Source organism: Artemia franciscana, unplaced genomic scaffold (genome assembly GCF_032884065.1).
Source record: "Artemia franciscana unplaced genomic scaffold, ASM3288406v1 Scaffold_1393, whole genome shotgun sequence".
Classification (NCBI taxonomy): domain Eukaryota; kingdom Metazoa; phylum Arthropoda; class Branchiopoda; order Anostraca; family Artemiidae; genus Artemia; species Artemia franciscana.
In genome coordinates, this window is record NW_027062810.1 from 40,434 (window position 1) to 56,595 (window position 16,162).

The 16,162-nt window shown below is 34.1% G+C and overlaps 1 protein-coding gene across 1 annotated transcript in view; it reads right to left on the bottom strand.

Annotated features, from left to right (window-relative positions):
• Window positions 1-2,776: 2,776 nt before the first annotated feature.
• Window positions 2,777-16,162, bottom strand: part of LOC136042506 (zinc finger protein 347-like) — a 52,706-nt gene continuing 39,320 nt past the window's right edge. Inside the window, exons 7-8 of the mRNA XM_065727467.1 lie at window positions 14,005-14,169; window positions 2,777-10,344 (exon numbers count right to left, since the gene is read on the bottom strand). Of these exons, the coding sequence (XP_065583539.1) occupies window positions 8,831-10,344; window positions 14,005-14,169 (1,679 nt within the window). The 3' untranslated portion in view covers window positions 2,777-8,830. The remainder of the gene's footprint in view (window positions 10,345-14,004; window positions 14,170-16,162) is intronic.

A 16,162-nucleotide genomic window follows, 5' to 3' on the forward strand; every position in this document is an offset into this window, starting at 1 on the left:
AGCTAGTTATATTGGACATCATTATTTTGAATATTGTTTCTACAATTTTCTAAATAACAGTCACCTGAAAATTTTGAGTTATTATTAATGAAATATGTAGTGCATTAACTTTGTTTTACAGTTACCTTTACCTTGTTTATATTTGTACATATTCTTAAAAATGTTGCCATAATGGTCGAAATTCTTCCTTTCGTTTTAATCAGAGATAGAGAAAAGAATAGAGTGCAGATTTGGGCTAGATTTCGCTAATTTTCGCAGCCAGATCTCAATTTTAACTGGAATTAAATTTGGAAGGTTAAATTTTAGAAACTAAATTGTTGCAATAAATTGATATCAATTGATATGAAATTGTCCTCTTTTAATTTTTCTGTCTCTAATGGGAAATGCCTAGAAGCCAGATCCTAGCAAAACTTTTGTATTTACTAACTCTGCTTTAGCGACAAATTTGAGGGAAAATTTTTGCAAAATCTGGTTTCTGATCTATTTCCTTCTTCTATGGTTTTCTCTCGTTTAGACAAAGCCAAATACTCAAGTTAGAATATCAACATTTTAAAATTAGCCAAATAATTCCCCTGGTTTGAAGATGAAAAATGAAGCCACGCAACAGGTAATACTTTCTTAGTTCAATAGCTATCACACACAACCTATTTAAACAAGCATATCCAAAAATTATTTTAGTTAATAAAAAATTCATTACTTTAAGGTAAAATTTTAAGAGATCACAATTACTGATTGTAATGTGGCAGTGTTATATTAGAACTTTAGAAGATTATGATTTGCTGAGGCTGTTACAGAAAACCCAGGCCATGATTAGTGAAGTAGCAAGCAGAGGAAATGATTAGTGAAGTAGACTTATTTAGAGGAAAGCTGTGATGGGTGACACCAATGTGACCCTAAATGGTAGTCGAATCGAGGAGGTTCAGTCGTTCGAATACCTTGGCTCAGTGATAAATGCAATTGGGGGTCATCAGAGGAGATTCAGAATCGCATATCCTCAGTATGGAATTTCTTTCTACAGCTTAACGACTCGCTTTGGAAGCGTAGTGAAATCTCTTCCCGCACAAAGTTCTGAGTTTAGATAGCCATGATACTCTTTGTTCTTCTCTATAGGTGTGAAACATAGTCACTGAAAGCAACGCAAGCGTCAAACACGGACGTATTCCATCAAAGATGCCTGCGATAAATACTACGCATCCGCCCCTCAGACAGAGTCTCGAACGAAGAGGTCAAGAGAAGAAATAGGCGTCCCCCACTTGCCTCTGATGTTGTCAAAATGAGACTTCTGAGGTGGTTTGGCCACACCATGAAGAGATCAAAAAAATATATTACCAAAAAATGACTTAAATGCCTTTCCCTACCACTATGAAAGAAGACAGCAGGAGGACAGAAGGAAACATGGCTTGCGACAGTCAATACTGACCTAGAGCCTATTGTGATCTATACTTATTGTGTATTTAAGGGATAGCATTCCCTAGTCCTAAACAGAAAGAAACTATGTGAATGCACGGGATTTACCTATAACGTAAGAAATAAGATAAGACACTATTTCTGAAAAATTATTAGTACAAGCCCAGACGGATCACATTCACAGCTTACAATCAAAAGGCACATATACATACAAAAAAAAATATAAAAACTCGCAGAATTAAAAACGGATAAACTGAATAATAAAAAAAAACAAGGACAATTTGATCTTGTGACTAAAACCTACAAAACACACTTTAGTAAAAAAAAAAAAAACTAAAACGCAAGGAAATATCCCACGAAAAAACTAGAACGGAATTAAGGAAAAGCTCACGGGGAGCATTTACGGGAAAGCATTCCCTAGTCCTAAACGGAAAGAAACTATGTGAATCCACAGGATTTACCTATAAAGCAAGAAATAAAATAAGATTCTATTTCTTATAAATTACTATTACAAGCCCAGGTGGGCCAAATTCACAACTTATAGTCAAAAAGCACATATAAAATATATATATATATATATATATATATATATATATATATATATATATATATATATATATATATATATATATATATATATATATATATATATATATATATATATATATATATATATATATATATATATATATATATATATATATATATATATAAAAGAAGCAAATGTAAGTCAGAAAAATATATATCAAAATTTCAAAAAGGTTATAATATGTGAAAACTCGCAGAATTAAAAAGCGATAAACTAACTATAAAAAAAAAACAACAAAAAAACGAAAACACAAGGACAATTTAATCTTGCGACTAAAAGCTACAAAACATAATTTAGTAAAAAAAAAACTAAACAGAAGCTACAAATGGGAATATATAATTTAAGGTAAAAAGGGAGGACTCATTTATTTAATATTATTTCTTATATTCGGTATAAAAGTTCTTCTATATCTTTGAGCGGACAATTTCATTGGGGGTCAAAAGGATGATTTTTGTTGAAACAGACCGAGGGAGGCAAGGTCGAAGGGAGAATAATTGACTAGGGAAAAGGGAATTTTTCGGGAGGTTATGGAAGACGTTGTTGGCAAAATGCAAAGAAAATTTTGTTCTCCTTTCGTTTAGGATGACTTGATTGGCTTTCCGACAAAAAGAGATATAAAGGACTTTACCTTCATTGAAAATAATGATTGAGCACTTTCTGAGGACTGCCTCCATCCTATCAGACAATCAATTGGAAATATCCGGATGCCAAGCCAGACAGGTATAGTCAAGGATTGGGCGTAAAATGAAAGGTTCTCAACTAATAGGATTTAGGACTCTCAACTAATAGGATTTAGGACGATTTTTAATTTGTTAAGGAGAGAAAGCGTGGTATTTACGAGTTTTAAAATATGGTTAATATGATAATCCCATTTTAAGTCACTTGAGATGGTAACACTCGGTCATTTCATAGAAGTAACTGACATTTCAGGTACGGCTTAGGATATTAAGTTTAGATCTAGGGCAGAAGGGCGTATTCTGAATTATCAGAAAGGCGTATCTGCAATATTTCACGAACGGCTGACGGTATAGAGTTGAAACTTCCAGGGAACGTTGAGGAGGGTAGAAAAGTAATTCAAAAGACACCATTTTCAAACAAATTGTCAAAAGGGCGTACTTTCAGTACTGAAGAACGGCCAAGGTTACCATGTTAAAACTGTCATGGAGTGTTGAGAAGAATGCTAAAAAAAATTCAATGAAAAACCTGCATCCAGGTTGTTAAAAGGGGGTATTTTCAGTGTCACTAGATTAGTAGGATATCAAGTAGAAAGTTTCAGGAAATACTAAGAGGGATATTCATGTGTCTCAACAGATACTTCATAAATTTTGGTCGCAAAAACACATGTTTACTATATACAGGGGAAGAATGGGTATACTAAGTGGAAACTTCTAAGGTATGCTTAGGGGAATGTTAAACTAAACCAGACAATACTTTGAGCTTTGATGTTGCAAAAACGGCATTTCTGCAATAACCAGGAACAGTTCGGGGTATGAAGTTGAAACTTTCTTGCCATGGAAAACAAAATCATAATGTGCATCAAGATTGTCAAAAGGGATATTTTCCACATCTTAGGAACGGTATTATGTTAAAACTTTCAGGAGATACTGATATAAATCTAAGAACACCATATACATCCAAGTTGTGAAAAGGTAGGATCCATAATACATAACATGTATCAGGAAGGGTATCAAATACATGTATCAATTACATAAGTACTTAATTTACAGCTTAAATTAGGTAAGAAATTTCAGATGATATTATAGGACAAGCTGTTAAACTAAATCACAAGATACAAAGTGCAAAGGGTCAATCTGCAAATACTCAAAAATAGCTAATGACAATATGTTAAAATTTTTCACAGCATGTTAAGTGGGATACTGAACTAAATTAAAAAGCCCTAAATGCATTTAGATTAGCTCGGTTGTATCTCAGGAATGGCTTAGAGCATGGAGCTGAAGATTATAGAGAAAGTTGAGGTGAATGTCAAAGTAAATCAAAAGAAAATATGTGCATCCAGTTTGTCAAAAGGCACACCTGGAATATTTCAGGAACAGCCGATATCATTGGGTTGAAATTTTTAGGGGATAGCGACATCACCAAAAGGCATCAGGTGTATCCAGGTTTTGAAAGGGTATATCTTCGAATTTCTAGAAACGGCTAAGCGATATAAAGTGAAGTTTTTCAGGGAACAGATAATGACATTAAGTCACAAAATTAAATGAATGTTGAGGGTGATTTTTAACAAAATGAAAAGGCACTACGTGCATCCTGGTTGTCAAAAGCGCACCATCAACATGTTAAAAACGGCTAAAAGTATTAATTTGAAACTTAGAGAGCTGTGGGGGATATTGAACCACATTCAGACACTGTATGTATCTTTGTTGCTATATGAGCGCAATTGTAATATCTCAAGAAAGGCTAAAGATATCAAATTTAAACTTCCACGGATGGCTGAGGAGACTTTTAGCTAAATTGAAAGACACTATGTGCTTCCATTAAAGTTAAATATCTGATATCTTAGGATCGTCTAAGATATTGAGTTTAACCTTCCAGGGAAAATTGGGTAGTTAAAGTTAAAGCTAATTTAGGTCATAGGACACTATGTGCATCCAGAATGTCCAAAGGGCGTGTTTGCAATCTCTAAGGTTTGGCGAAGAATTACATTTATGGCGCAAGGAACCCAGTTGAAACTTTATTTGACTGAGGGATCAAGTGAACTTGAAGTTTTTATTTGATATGAGAGGAGGAGGGAATGGGCTTATAAGGGGAAATAGATTTTTATAGAAAAGGTCCTAAAGCAGATTTTTAGTGCGAAACACTTATTTTCAGGCTGATCTGTTTGAAATTTCTGACCACGAAAACACGTCCACTTGAAAGTGCAGAACCAACAAAACTTTAATCAGAAAATATTGTTGTCCTGACTCGTGAAGGCCTATTTTTCTTCTTTTTTAAACAATAGTTAAAACACATTTTTAATAAATGAGGCAAAAACTAATATATTTAACAATATGAGCAGTTTAAACATAGTAGAGCATGATTAAATTTTTATAATAAAATAGATGATCATTATTCATCTATATTCAAAGTTGTAACAGAATGGGGCCAGGATGACCTTAGTCCTATAATGGGTCCCAAATTAAACAAATTTACAATCGATTGATTTCAATAATTATCCCCACTTCATCATTCCCAATTCCACAGTCCCATTTATCTAAAATTTTGACCTACATTCGAATAACAAGATAGTCTTAATTCTTTATCCATTTGTGCGTGTATCGTTGACGGAAGCTGTCACTATAATAGACGAGCTAATTGATGACAAGGGACACATCGATAATTTTTTTTATTATTCAGTTGAAATTTTAGTTTATTTTAAATTTAAGCTCTGATCTTTTTCGAATAATATTCAAGCCTAATAAACATGGTGTGTACCGAAAGCACAGACATACTATTTATTGCTGTTATTAAACAAAAAAAATTATTCAACTGAGAGTAAGGAGCAATATTAAAAATGAAAACAAACATAAACTATTACGTATATAAGGGAGTCCACCCCTAGTCAATACCTTGATCTTTACGCTTAAGTTTTTAATACTTTCAAAAGAACTATTCATTCTAATTAAATGACCTTTGTGATTCAGGGGTCATTCTAATAGAACTTGAATTAAAATCAAACTTTAGTGAATATTTAGGCGGATGTCGAACTAAATAAAAAAAAAAGGTTTTCAAAAGGACATAACTAGGAGCTAATTCAATTCAAAATTAAAGGTTCTGGTGCCCTTTCTAAGAGTAACAAGAAATTGGAGGGCAAGCAGCCCTTCTCTCATTCACACTGATTTTACAAACGTATCAAGCCAAAATTTGAAGGCAAAAGAGTTAATTGATGACAAGGGAGATATCGATGAAACTTTTTTATTCAGGTGGATTTTTTTTTAAGTTCAGTTCTGGTCTTCTTCAAATAATGCCCAAGCACAAGAAACATGGTAGGTACCACCACAATGGACGTCCTCGCTTTTACTAAATAAATAAACAAAACAATTTTTTCAACTGAAAGTAATGAGTCACATTAAAAATTAAAACGAACATAAATTGTTACGTAAACGAGGGGTATCGCTCCCTAGTCAATACATTTCTCTTTACGCAAAAGTTTTTAGTCCTTTCAAAAGAGCTATTTATTCTAATTATACAGCCTTTGTGATTCACGGGCCATTCTAAAAGAATTGGAATAAAATTTGAGCTTTAGCGTCAAGAGCGAGGCATAGACTTGCGGCGAATTCTCTCACATACATTATAATTTCTGTTTGTTATAAATTTTAATCTTAATCCATTATTTAATTTCTGATCGTTTTTTGAATAATGCTGGGAAATCTGGCACCCCCTTCATAGAGATGTCCCTTTCGCCATGCAAACCTACTTCATGGAAAAATCCTCCCACGTCCTTTCCCCACCACCACCAGAAAAAATCCCCTCTAAAAACGTCTGCATAATTAATAATAACCAATATTTTATGCAAGCCGCGCTCAGATTTCATAGCTTACAACCCTTCCCCCGAAAACTGTGGTGGATTAATCCGTCTTCAAAGTCATAGTTATTAGATTTTTCAACTATGGTGAACAAAATACCTATGTTAAATTTTGATAGGGGACTACGGGGAAAAAAATAGCGTGGGAGGGGGGAAATTGCCCTCAAAATTCCTTTGGTCACTTAAAAAGGGCACTAGAACTTTTAATTTCCGATCGAATGAGCCCTCTCGCGATATTCTAGAAAACAGTGGGTTGATACGATCACTCCTGGATACAAAAACAATAACAAATAAACACTCATCCGTGATCTTTCTTCAGGCAAAAAAATCCACATTTTTAAAGACAGGAGCTTTGAAACCTCTACAGAAAGTTTCTCCGACACAGTGAATCTAATGGTGCGATTTTCATTAGTGTTTATAAATTTTAGGGGTGTATTTCTCCCCTTTTATCTCAGGCTCGTAACTTTTGATGTGTAAACTAAACTTAACGAAACTAATATATTTGATATTAGCATATAAACCCGATCCTTCTGATAAATTTCTTGGTATCAAAATTCCGTTCTTTAGAGTTTCAGTTACTTTTAAGCCGGGTCGCTCCTTACTTACATTTCGTTACCACGAACTGTTCGAATAAAACCTGTATTACCCATTAACTTCCTTATTTGGGCCTTTGTTTAAATGAAGGGTATTCTAAGATTAATACCCCTCCCCTCCCCCTTTTCTATATTTATCTAAGGCCTAATTGAAATTTAGACAATTTGGATATTATAATCTTTTTAATACCGTACCTCTTTTAGGCATCTACCCTCCCCCATCTGCATTATGACCCACCGCAATTCATTCATAATAGGTGAAAGAACTAAATAAAAATGAACAGGCATCTGTGGCCTCTCGGTTCAGAAAACTGTGACATCCCACATTTTTGTGTGGGAGGAACTTCAAACCTCTAAAGAAGGGTTTTTAAATATTCTGAATCTAATGGTATTATTTTCATTAAGACCAACTCACTCTTTGGGGTGGTCTCTGCCTTTTTTCTATTATCAAGTAATTTTTTTTTAGACTTGTTGCTTTTGATGGTTAAAATTGAATTTAATCAATTTTATGCATTTGGAATAGACAGTACATTGGCATAAGACAGCGCAATAGAGCTATCTAAGTAAAAAGCGCGGATGGCACCATGTATTATTTATTTATTTTTTTATTCTTGACCAGGGCACTTCGTATCGAAGGAGTTGTCGAAGAAACTTTGAATAGAGGACATTCGATTGGAAATTGAGAGGACATTCGATTGGAAATTGAAAGAGCTTGTGCCATATTTCAACAGTCGAAAGTGATTGGAGGGCAACAAGCACCCCTCCCAAACCCACCATTTCCCCAAGCACATCCAATCAACTTTTCTAGCCCCCCCCCCAAGTCCTTAAGCGCGAAAGTGACAAGTTATTCCCGAGGGAAAATAAGGTTTTTATGGAAAATGGTCGTATAAACTCCGAAAGGGGCTCATTTAATTGGAAATCAGATGTTTAGTTCCCTTTTTGAGAGTCAAACTGATCGGGGGCACACCCCCTCCCCCTAAGTTTTATTTTCTACAAATTCATCCAACAAAAATTTTGAGATAGCCAATTGTTCAAAATTAGTCCAAAAATCATATATTAAGGTCTTTAGGGTGAAAAAAATCCCCCAGAGTCAGGGGATAAGGGTTGTAAGTTATGCCCAAGCGGCGTATAAGATTTTTATGGAAGGGGTGATTGTGTGAACATTAGAAGACGCTCATTTGATTTGAAATGTATAGTTATAGTTCCCTTTTAAAAGTCAAACATGATAGAGAGCAGCTAGTCCCCCTCCCTCTAGTCAGTGGGCAAAGGTTGTAAGTTATGCCCAGCACATATAAGGTTTTATGGAACGGGTAGTTGCATAAACTTTGGATCAAATGGAGCTCATTTGACTGGAAGTTTTAGTGTCTTTTTAAGAGTCAAAAGTGAAAGAAAGGAAATCAATCCCCCCCCTCCTCAAGCCTGTAATTCCGAAGATAAATCCGACCGAAATTTCAAGAGAGCTAATTTGTTCAGCATTGCTGAAAGGTCTAGTATTAGGGATGTCAACCTCCCCACAGGACAAAGGCTATAAGTAAGGCAATTAGTTCGTTGTTTAAGCATAGTATATGTTATTGAGAAAGGTATACATGTTTGAACTTCGCTTTTCAAAAAGACGAAGGGTATTCAGGTGAGCCTTTCAAGAATGTTGAGGGGAGTATTGAACTAAAACACCGGTTTCTCACCGATATGAGCCCTTTGATGCCTGTTCAAATAGCCCCGTTAAGAAAAGCATTTTTTACATTCATCGCATTCAAACGGTTTCTCACCTGAATCCGTTCTTTGGTGCCTATCCAAATGTGATGAATAAGAAAAGGTTTTGTGACAAACATTACACATAAATGGTTTTTCACGCGTATGCATTCCTTGGTGCGTTTTCAAATGTGCAGGTTGAGAAAAGGTCTTGTCACATATGTCACATTTAAACGGTTTGTCACCGGTATGAACTCTTTGATGTGTGTTCAAACTTGCAGGGTGAGAAAAAGTCTTGTCACATACATCGCATTTAAACGGTTTGTCACCGGTATGAATTCTTTGATGTGTGTTCAAATTTGCAGCGCGAGAAAACGTCTTGTCACATACATCGCATTTAAACGGTTTCTCACCTGAATGCACTCTTTGGTGTTTGTACAAATTTGAAGACTGAGCAAAGGTTTTGTTACAAACATCGCATTTAAACGGTTTCTCACCAGTATGAATTCTTTGGTGTTGGTTCAAACTTGCAGGTTGAGAAAAAGTCTTGTCACATACATCACATTTAAATGGTTTCTCACCAGTATGAATTCTTTGGTGTTGGTTCAAACTTGCAGGTTGAGAAAAAGTCTTGTCACATACATCGCATTTAAACGGTTTGTCACCGGTATGAACTCTTTGATGTCCGTTCAAACTTGCAGATTGAGAAAAAGTCTTGTTACAAACATTACACTTAAATGGTTTTTCACCCGTATGCATTCCTTGGTGTGTTTTCAAATGTGAAGGTTGAGAAAAGGTCTTGTCACATACATCGCATTTAAACGGTTTCTCACCTGAATGCACTCTTTGGTGATGGTTCAAATTTGAAGAATGAGCAAAGGTCTTGTTACAAACATCGCATTTAAACGGTTTCTCACCAGTATGAATTCTTTGGTGTTGGTTCAAACTTGCAGGTTGAGAAAAAGTCTTGTCACATACATCGCATTTAAACGGTTTGTCACCGGTATGAACTCTTTGATGTCCGTTCAAACTTGCAGATTGAGAAAAAGTCTTGTTACAAACATTACACTTAAATGGTTTTTCACCCGTATGCATTCCTTGGTGTGTTTTCAAATGTGAAAGTTGAGAAAAGGTCTTGTCACATACATCGCATTTAAACGGTTTCTCACCTGAATGCACTCTTTGGTGTTGGTTCAAATTGCCCTGTTTAGAAAAACTTTTTTTACATACATCACATTTAAAAGGCTTTTCTCCTGAATGTACCCTTTGATGCTGTTTCCAATGCAGCTTTTGAGAAAATAGTTTGTCACATATCTCACACTTAAATGATTTTTTCTCTTTATGAGTTCTTTGATATCTTTCCAATTTTCTATTCTTGTCACTTTGCATGCAACTTTTCAAACCAGTTTTCTGATTTCCTAAGTTTTTTCCTTCAGATTCCAATGCACCTTCGTTTGAGAAACCACTCATAGATGTATTCTTTGAAAAAAATAGTGACGTAATTCCCTGCAAGTGCATTCCAGACACGTGTGATGAAAAGTGACCTATAATATAAAAGTCTATAGAGTAAAAAAACGAATAAAACAAAAAATCAACAACTAAAAAAATACAAAAAAACGCACCTTTCAATATGTTTCAAAAGTCTACACAGAAAACAAACCCAAATAAAACAAAATTATACCTCAATAAACCGAAAACAAAAAATTAATCTTCCAATGTGTTTTAGAAGTCTACAGATAAAACAGTATATCTTTCGATATGTTTTGACAATTAATTTTATTTTCGATTCCGCTTCTCTCCCTCGTGGTGATACTAATATCAGCTTTTAAAATTAATTATTCTGATGCAATGAAAAATGCTGATGACTGCTAAGAAAAAGCTTAAACTTGGCTTCTGGAACGTCAGAACCATGTCCCAACACTCTAAGACAGAACTAGTCATAAAGCAGATGATTCAATATAAAATTAATATCCTAGCTCTTTTTGAAGCAGGACGGAAGGGTATGGGCAAAAAACATACTTTACGGGTGCTGACGAGTTAGAAGAATCGTTCTCCTCCAAGGGCACAAAGACATTCCCATTTTTGGCCTCATCAAAAACTTTGCCACCCACGGAACATTAGTCTCTCCTAAGGTAAAATTCTGTAAAGGTCCTCGAAAGGGACCTAGCTATTCTGTTTATCCTCTTTTCATACCAAGGACCAAACACCAGCAAAACTAAATAAGACCAAAACCAAAAAGCACCAGAACCGTAAAGACAAGGATAAAAGCTAAAGTGCCAAGGTTTGCTGCAAAGTTCGCTCAACTACAAAGGTATACTTTCAGGGCATGATGAGAGGGATGTTCAACTGATAAAGAGACAATATTTACATACAACAAAACTGTACAAAAATTGTTTGAGATTCAAAAAATATTATTTATTATGTTTATCAACAAAAATTCCATTACTTTTGTTCTACTGAAAACTAAATAAACCTAAATAATTTCAATAATTTGGTGCACTTGACACACAAATCAAAATTTCAAATAAAAATTAGACTTTTTTTGACCAGTTTGGATTCCAGTCGAAATTAGCTGGAAATCCAATTTAGTTTTTAAATTGTACTGCCACTCATATCTTCGCCAATACTTCTAATACTCCAACTGCTACTTTTTAGGCTATTTTGGTACTAAGATGGTATAAAGGTATTATGGTGAGTTTTAAAGAATATTGAGAAAAAATTTGAACTAAATCAAAACATACTACTTGCATGCAAGCTGTCAAAGGGGCCTATCAGTAATGTCTTAAGTGTACGTGTAGGGTAATAAATTGAAACTTGTTGGATATTTTGAGGGGGAGGTTTGACTTACTCAAGAACACTAAGTGCATACTACAACTGCTTTTACTGCTACTACTACTAGTGCTATTGCTGATGCTATTAAAATAAAAAAACTTGTTTTTTAACTGAAAGTAAGGAGCGACATAAAAACTTAAACGAACGGAAATTACTCCGTATATGAAATGGGTTTTCCCCTCCGCAAACCCTCGCTCTTTACGCTGAAGTTTTCAATTGTTTTAAAAATTAGAATTGTGGCAAAGAGTCAAACTTTAGCGTAAAGAGCGAGGGATTGCAGAGGGGAAAATCCATTTCATATACGGAGTAATATATGTTCGTTTTAAGTTTTAATGTCGCTCCGTACTTTCAGTTAAAAAAACGACTTTTTTTATTTAATTTCTCAACGTTTTTGAATTAATACATGTTTGATTTTGGCTCTCCGCACATAAATTATTAAAATGAAATTTGCATACTAATACTTTTTTTGGTAAATGGCTTTCTCTTAATTTTGATCAGACGATTTTGAGAAATAAGGGGTGGGGAAGGAGGCTTAGTTGCCCTCCAATTTTTCGGTTACTTAAAAAGGTAACTAGAACTTTTAATTTTTAACGAACGTTTTTATTAGTAAGAAATATACGTAACTAAAGAATTAACTTACGTAACAAACTTTTGTATTATTATATTTTTATTATGTATATGAGGGGATTTGTCCCCCCGTTAATACCTCGCTCTTTGTACTAAATCTTAAGTTTTGTCCCAATTCGAACACGCACCCGTGATGTGTCTTCTGACAAAAAATACGAAATTCCACATTTTTGTAGATAGGAGCTTGAAATTTTATGCTATAGGGTTCTCTTATACGCTGAATGCGATGGTGTGAATTTCGTTAAGATTCTATGACTTTTAGGGTGTGTTTCCCCCTATTTTCCAAAATAAGGTAAATTTTCTCAGGCTCGTAGCTTTTGATGACAAAGACTAAATTTGATGAAACTTATATATTTAAAATCACTATGAAAATACAATTCTTTTGGTGTATCTTTTAGCATCAAAATTCCAATTTTTAGAGTTTCGTTTACTATTGAGCCGGGTCGCTCCTTACTACAGTTTGTTACCACAAACTGTTTTATTACTAATAGCAACACTTCTACTACAACTGTCAACATCTCCTGATCTCGTACATGGCCTCCTTGTACCACCTCCCCCTTTCAGGAGCCCTGTATATGTTTGAAAGTTAGATCTCTTAATTGTATATGCATATAACGTAATGATGCTCCCTTTTTGTAATTATATTTATCATTAAGAAAAGTATACTAAACTGCAATTTAAAGAATTTTTTTCAAAAAAGAAGCCATACAAAGACGTGAAACAAAATAACTGGAAAGGCCAAAAACAACATATTTCTTCAGCATCTCTTCTCCATCCAAAAGAGCGAAAAATTCTGTCCAAGAACTGAACCTAAATCAATTCTTTGTTCAATGATTTCAGTTAGAATGATTTTTTGAATCGTGTACTATAATATTAAAAAAATTTACAAGCTGTACCTCAACAATCCTCGTCGTTTTATCATTATAGTTCTGTGTTTTATCAGATCATTATAGTATGTTTTATCATAGATATCTCAAAATTTCTATCGGATTTTATCGAGGGAAAAGTGGTAGGGAAAGGGGCTTAGTTGTCCTCCAATCTTTTTAGGTCAATTAAAAATGGCATTAGAACTTTTAATTTCCATTTGAATGAGGCCACTCACAATATTCTATGACCATTAGATTGATAAAATCACCCCTGGGAAAAGAAAAACAAACAAAAAATAAACAAATAAACACGCATCTGTGATCTTTCTTCTGGTAAAAAATACAAATTTCACATTTATCAGATAGAACTCCTCACCTACAGGTGAAGAACCCTCAACAACAGGGATCCTGATACGATGAATCTGATGGTGAGATTTTGATTAGGATTCTATGACTTTTTGAGGGTGTATCTCCATTTCTTTTTTTAAATTATCGAAACAATTTTCAGGCTCGTAACCTTTAATGGGAAAGACTAAACTTAATGAAACTTATATATTTGTAACCAGCAAAAAATCGGATTCTTTTGATGTATCTATTGACATCGAAATTCCGTTTTAAGAGTTTCGCTTACAATTGAGCCGGGTCGCTCCTTACCCTTCGTTATCATATACTGTTTGATAACAAAACTTAACAAACCACTGTCAGGTGAAAATTAAAAAAATTTTCAAGAAAGACTACAAAATAGTTAAGCAAAAATCTGAGCATTGACTTAAGATAAAACAAAAGTTCCATCTTAAGATTAAGTCCCTTTGTCCTATCTTTGTCCAAAATATTATCCAATACATTTCAATCACCAAAAACACAATGTTTTAGATGTACCTTCATTGTTAGAACATTTGGATTCCTGGGTGTCGTATTCAAATTTACATGGTCTTGAAATGCCAGATAAATTAAGCGAAGGAACATCTTCAGGTTTTGGTGACAAAAGATGGTTTGGATAATGAAAGGGCTTCTCGCTGTCACGTGGTAAATCATCTTCAACTTCTAAAACAAAATTTAAATTAAACAGACAAAGAAAAAATTAAAAGTAAAGCTTAGTAAGTAAATCTGAAAAATCTGACTTTTTATTTTTAGTTACGTGTAAAAATGTAAATATAAAGATATTATATGAATACATAAAATTAGCAGATATGCAGGTTTTTTTAACAAATTGTTTTTAAAACTCTACTTTTTATAAAGCAAAAGAAAACCAGGAACATTAAACGAAATTCACTAACATAGAAAAAAAAGTAAAGCCTGAAATTATAGAGGGAAAAGTAATCTGATGGCAAATAGCGATCCCCCCCCCCAACGAACCTTCTTTTTTCCAAATTTGTCCGATAAAATTTTTGACATAATAATGGTTTCAAAAATAGACCCACGATAAAATATTAAAAACTACAGGGTTTACACAGCCCCCTCCCTGGAACCTGGGGGCATATAAAGTTTTTATGGAAGGAATGATCATATAAATTCGTCAGGGGCTCATTCTATTGGAAATTGAAAGTTCTAGTTCCCTTTTTAAGAATCAAAAGGGACTGGAGGGCAACTAGCCCTCCTGTCTTCTTAACCTCAAATCCACCAAATCAAATTTTTGAGATAGCCATTTCGCTAAAATAATGGGGACCTAAGCCCCTAAAACCCCACAAATCTATAATGAGTTTAAGGTCTTTGAAAGGTTTATACTGCGAAATGAACTAAGTTGTGGATAAATATGTTTAACTACTAATTCTTCGTAGCTCTTTCGAAAATATGGCGCATAGACCATCCGTCGATTTTTTTTTTTTTTTAATTATTCGATTCTAAATTGCTACCAGCAGTTATAACTTTCATTTTTGGGAGTTCTGCTGCAGTCTCTTCTTGTAAATATGTTTCTTTCAAGTCAAGTAAATGTTTTGAAATTCGTGGTATTCCAAGCATTTTGTATCTTTCCTTTAGCTATTCCCGGTGCTTCTGCACAGCAACCAAGCCAATGCCTCTTTTATTTCAATTCTTTACCATCTTCCAAAAAACACTTCTGTAAAGTAACTATACCAAGTTCTTCTTTAATGGCCTTTCTCGTCTTTCAAAATCTTTGACCATAATTTAAAATTTTGACGGAGCACTCCTATTTTCATAATATGTTGAAACATTCACTTGTCATGTCAGTAAGACAAGTTGAAACGCTGACCGTATTTATGCCCGTCTATTCAAACTAATTATAAAACAGTGCAGGAGTTTCTAATATAAAACTGATGGTAAAAACTTCTAGTGGAGACAAATAAAATGATAAAAATATCGTTTTTAAATTAATTAGAAGAAAATTAACAGTAAATTTGTTCCTTTCAAAATCCTCTTCAAGTATGTGTTAAAATTATTAAAATTCTATGTACCATTTTCACAGAAAAGCTGAAATAGAATTTGCACAAAAAAAAAACAATTTAGAAAACCAAGACAAGAAAAATTTTAAAAATAGCAAACTAAGATTATGTTGCTGAGTAAGGGAAATTGATAGAAACCAAAATGGATACCTTAATTCGGCTAGACGGCTATTCTTAATTCGGCTATTCTCTAGACAATTCAATCCTGGTGAAAATTTACCCAGGCAATTACCCTTAACAACTCCACGCGTAAAATTGGGACGGAAATGAGAAAGCAAGAAATAAAAAAAAATTGTATAGATATTCAAGCGAATTCCCCCAGAGTTTAATTTTCTTTAACAAGTTCAACCCGTGGAAACTTGCCTCCCACTGAAAATGTCCCCGTGAATAAAAAAACAGCAGGAAATTCATCTTTTCATCCTAAAATGTATGTATGCCTACCAATAATAAATACTATGGGTAAATAATGGGCAATTTTTATAGCTTGAACACCTTTCAAATGAGGCTGTATTATGTTACATCCAAAGGCATATTTACTAGATCTTTCAACTATATGAATAAAATGGCCATCTATAAATTTTTATCGGACAATTTTGGGGGAAAAGGGGTAGGGAGGGGGACTAATTACTCTCCAATCT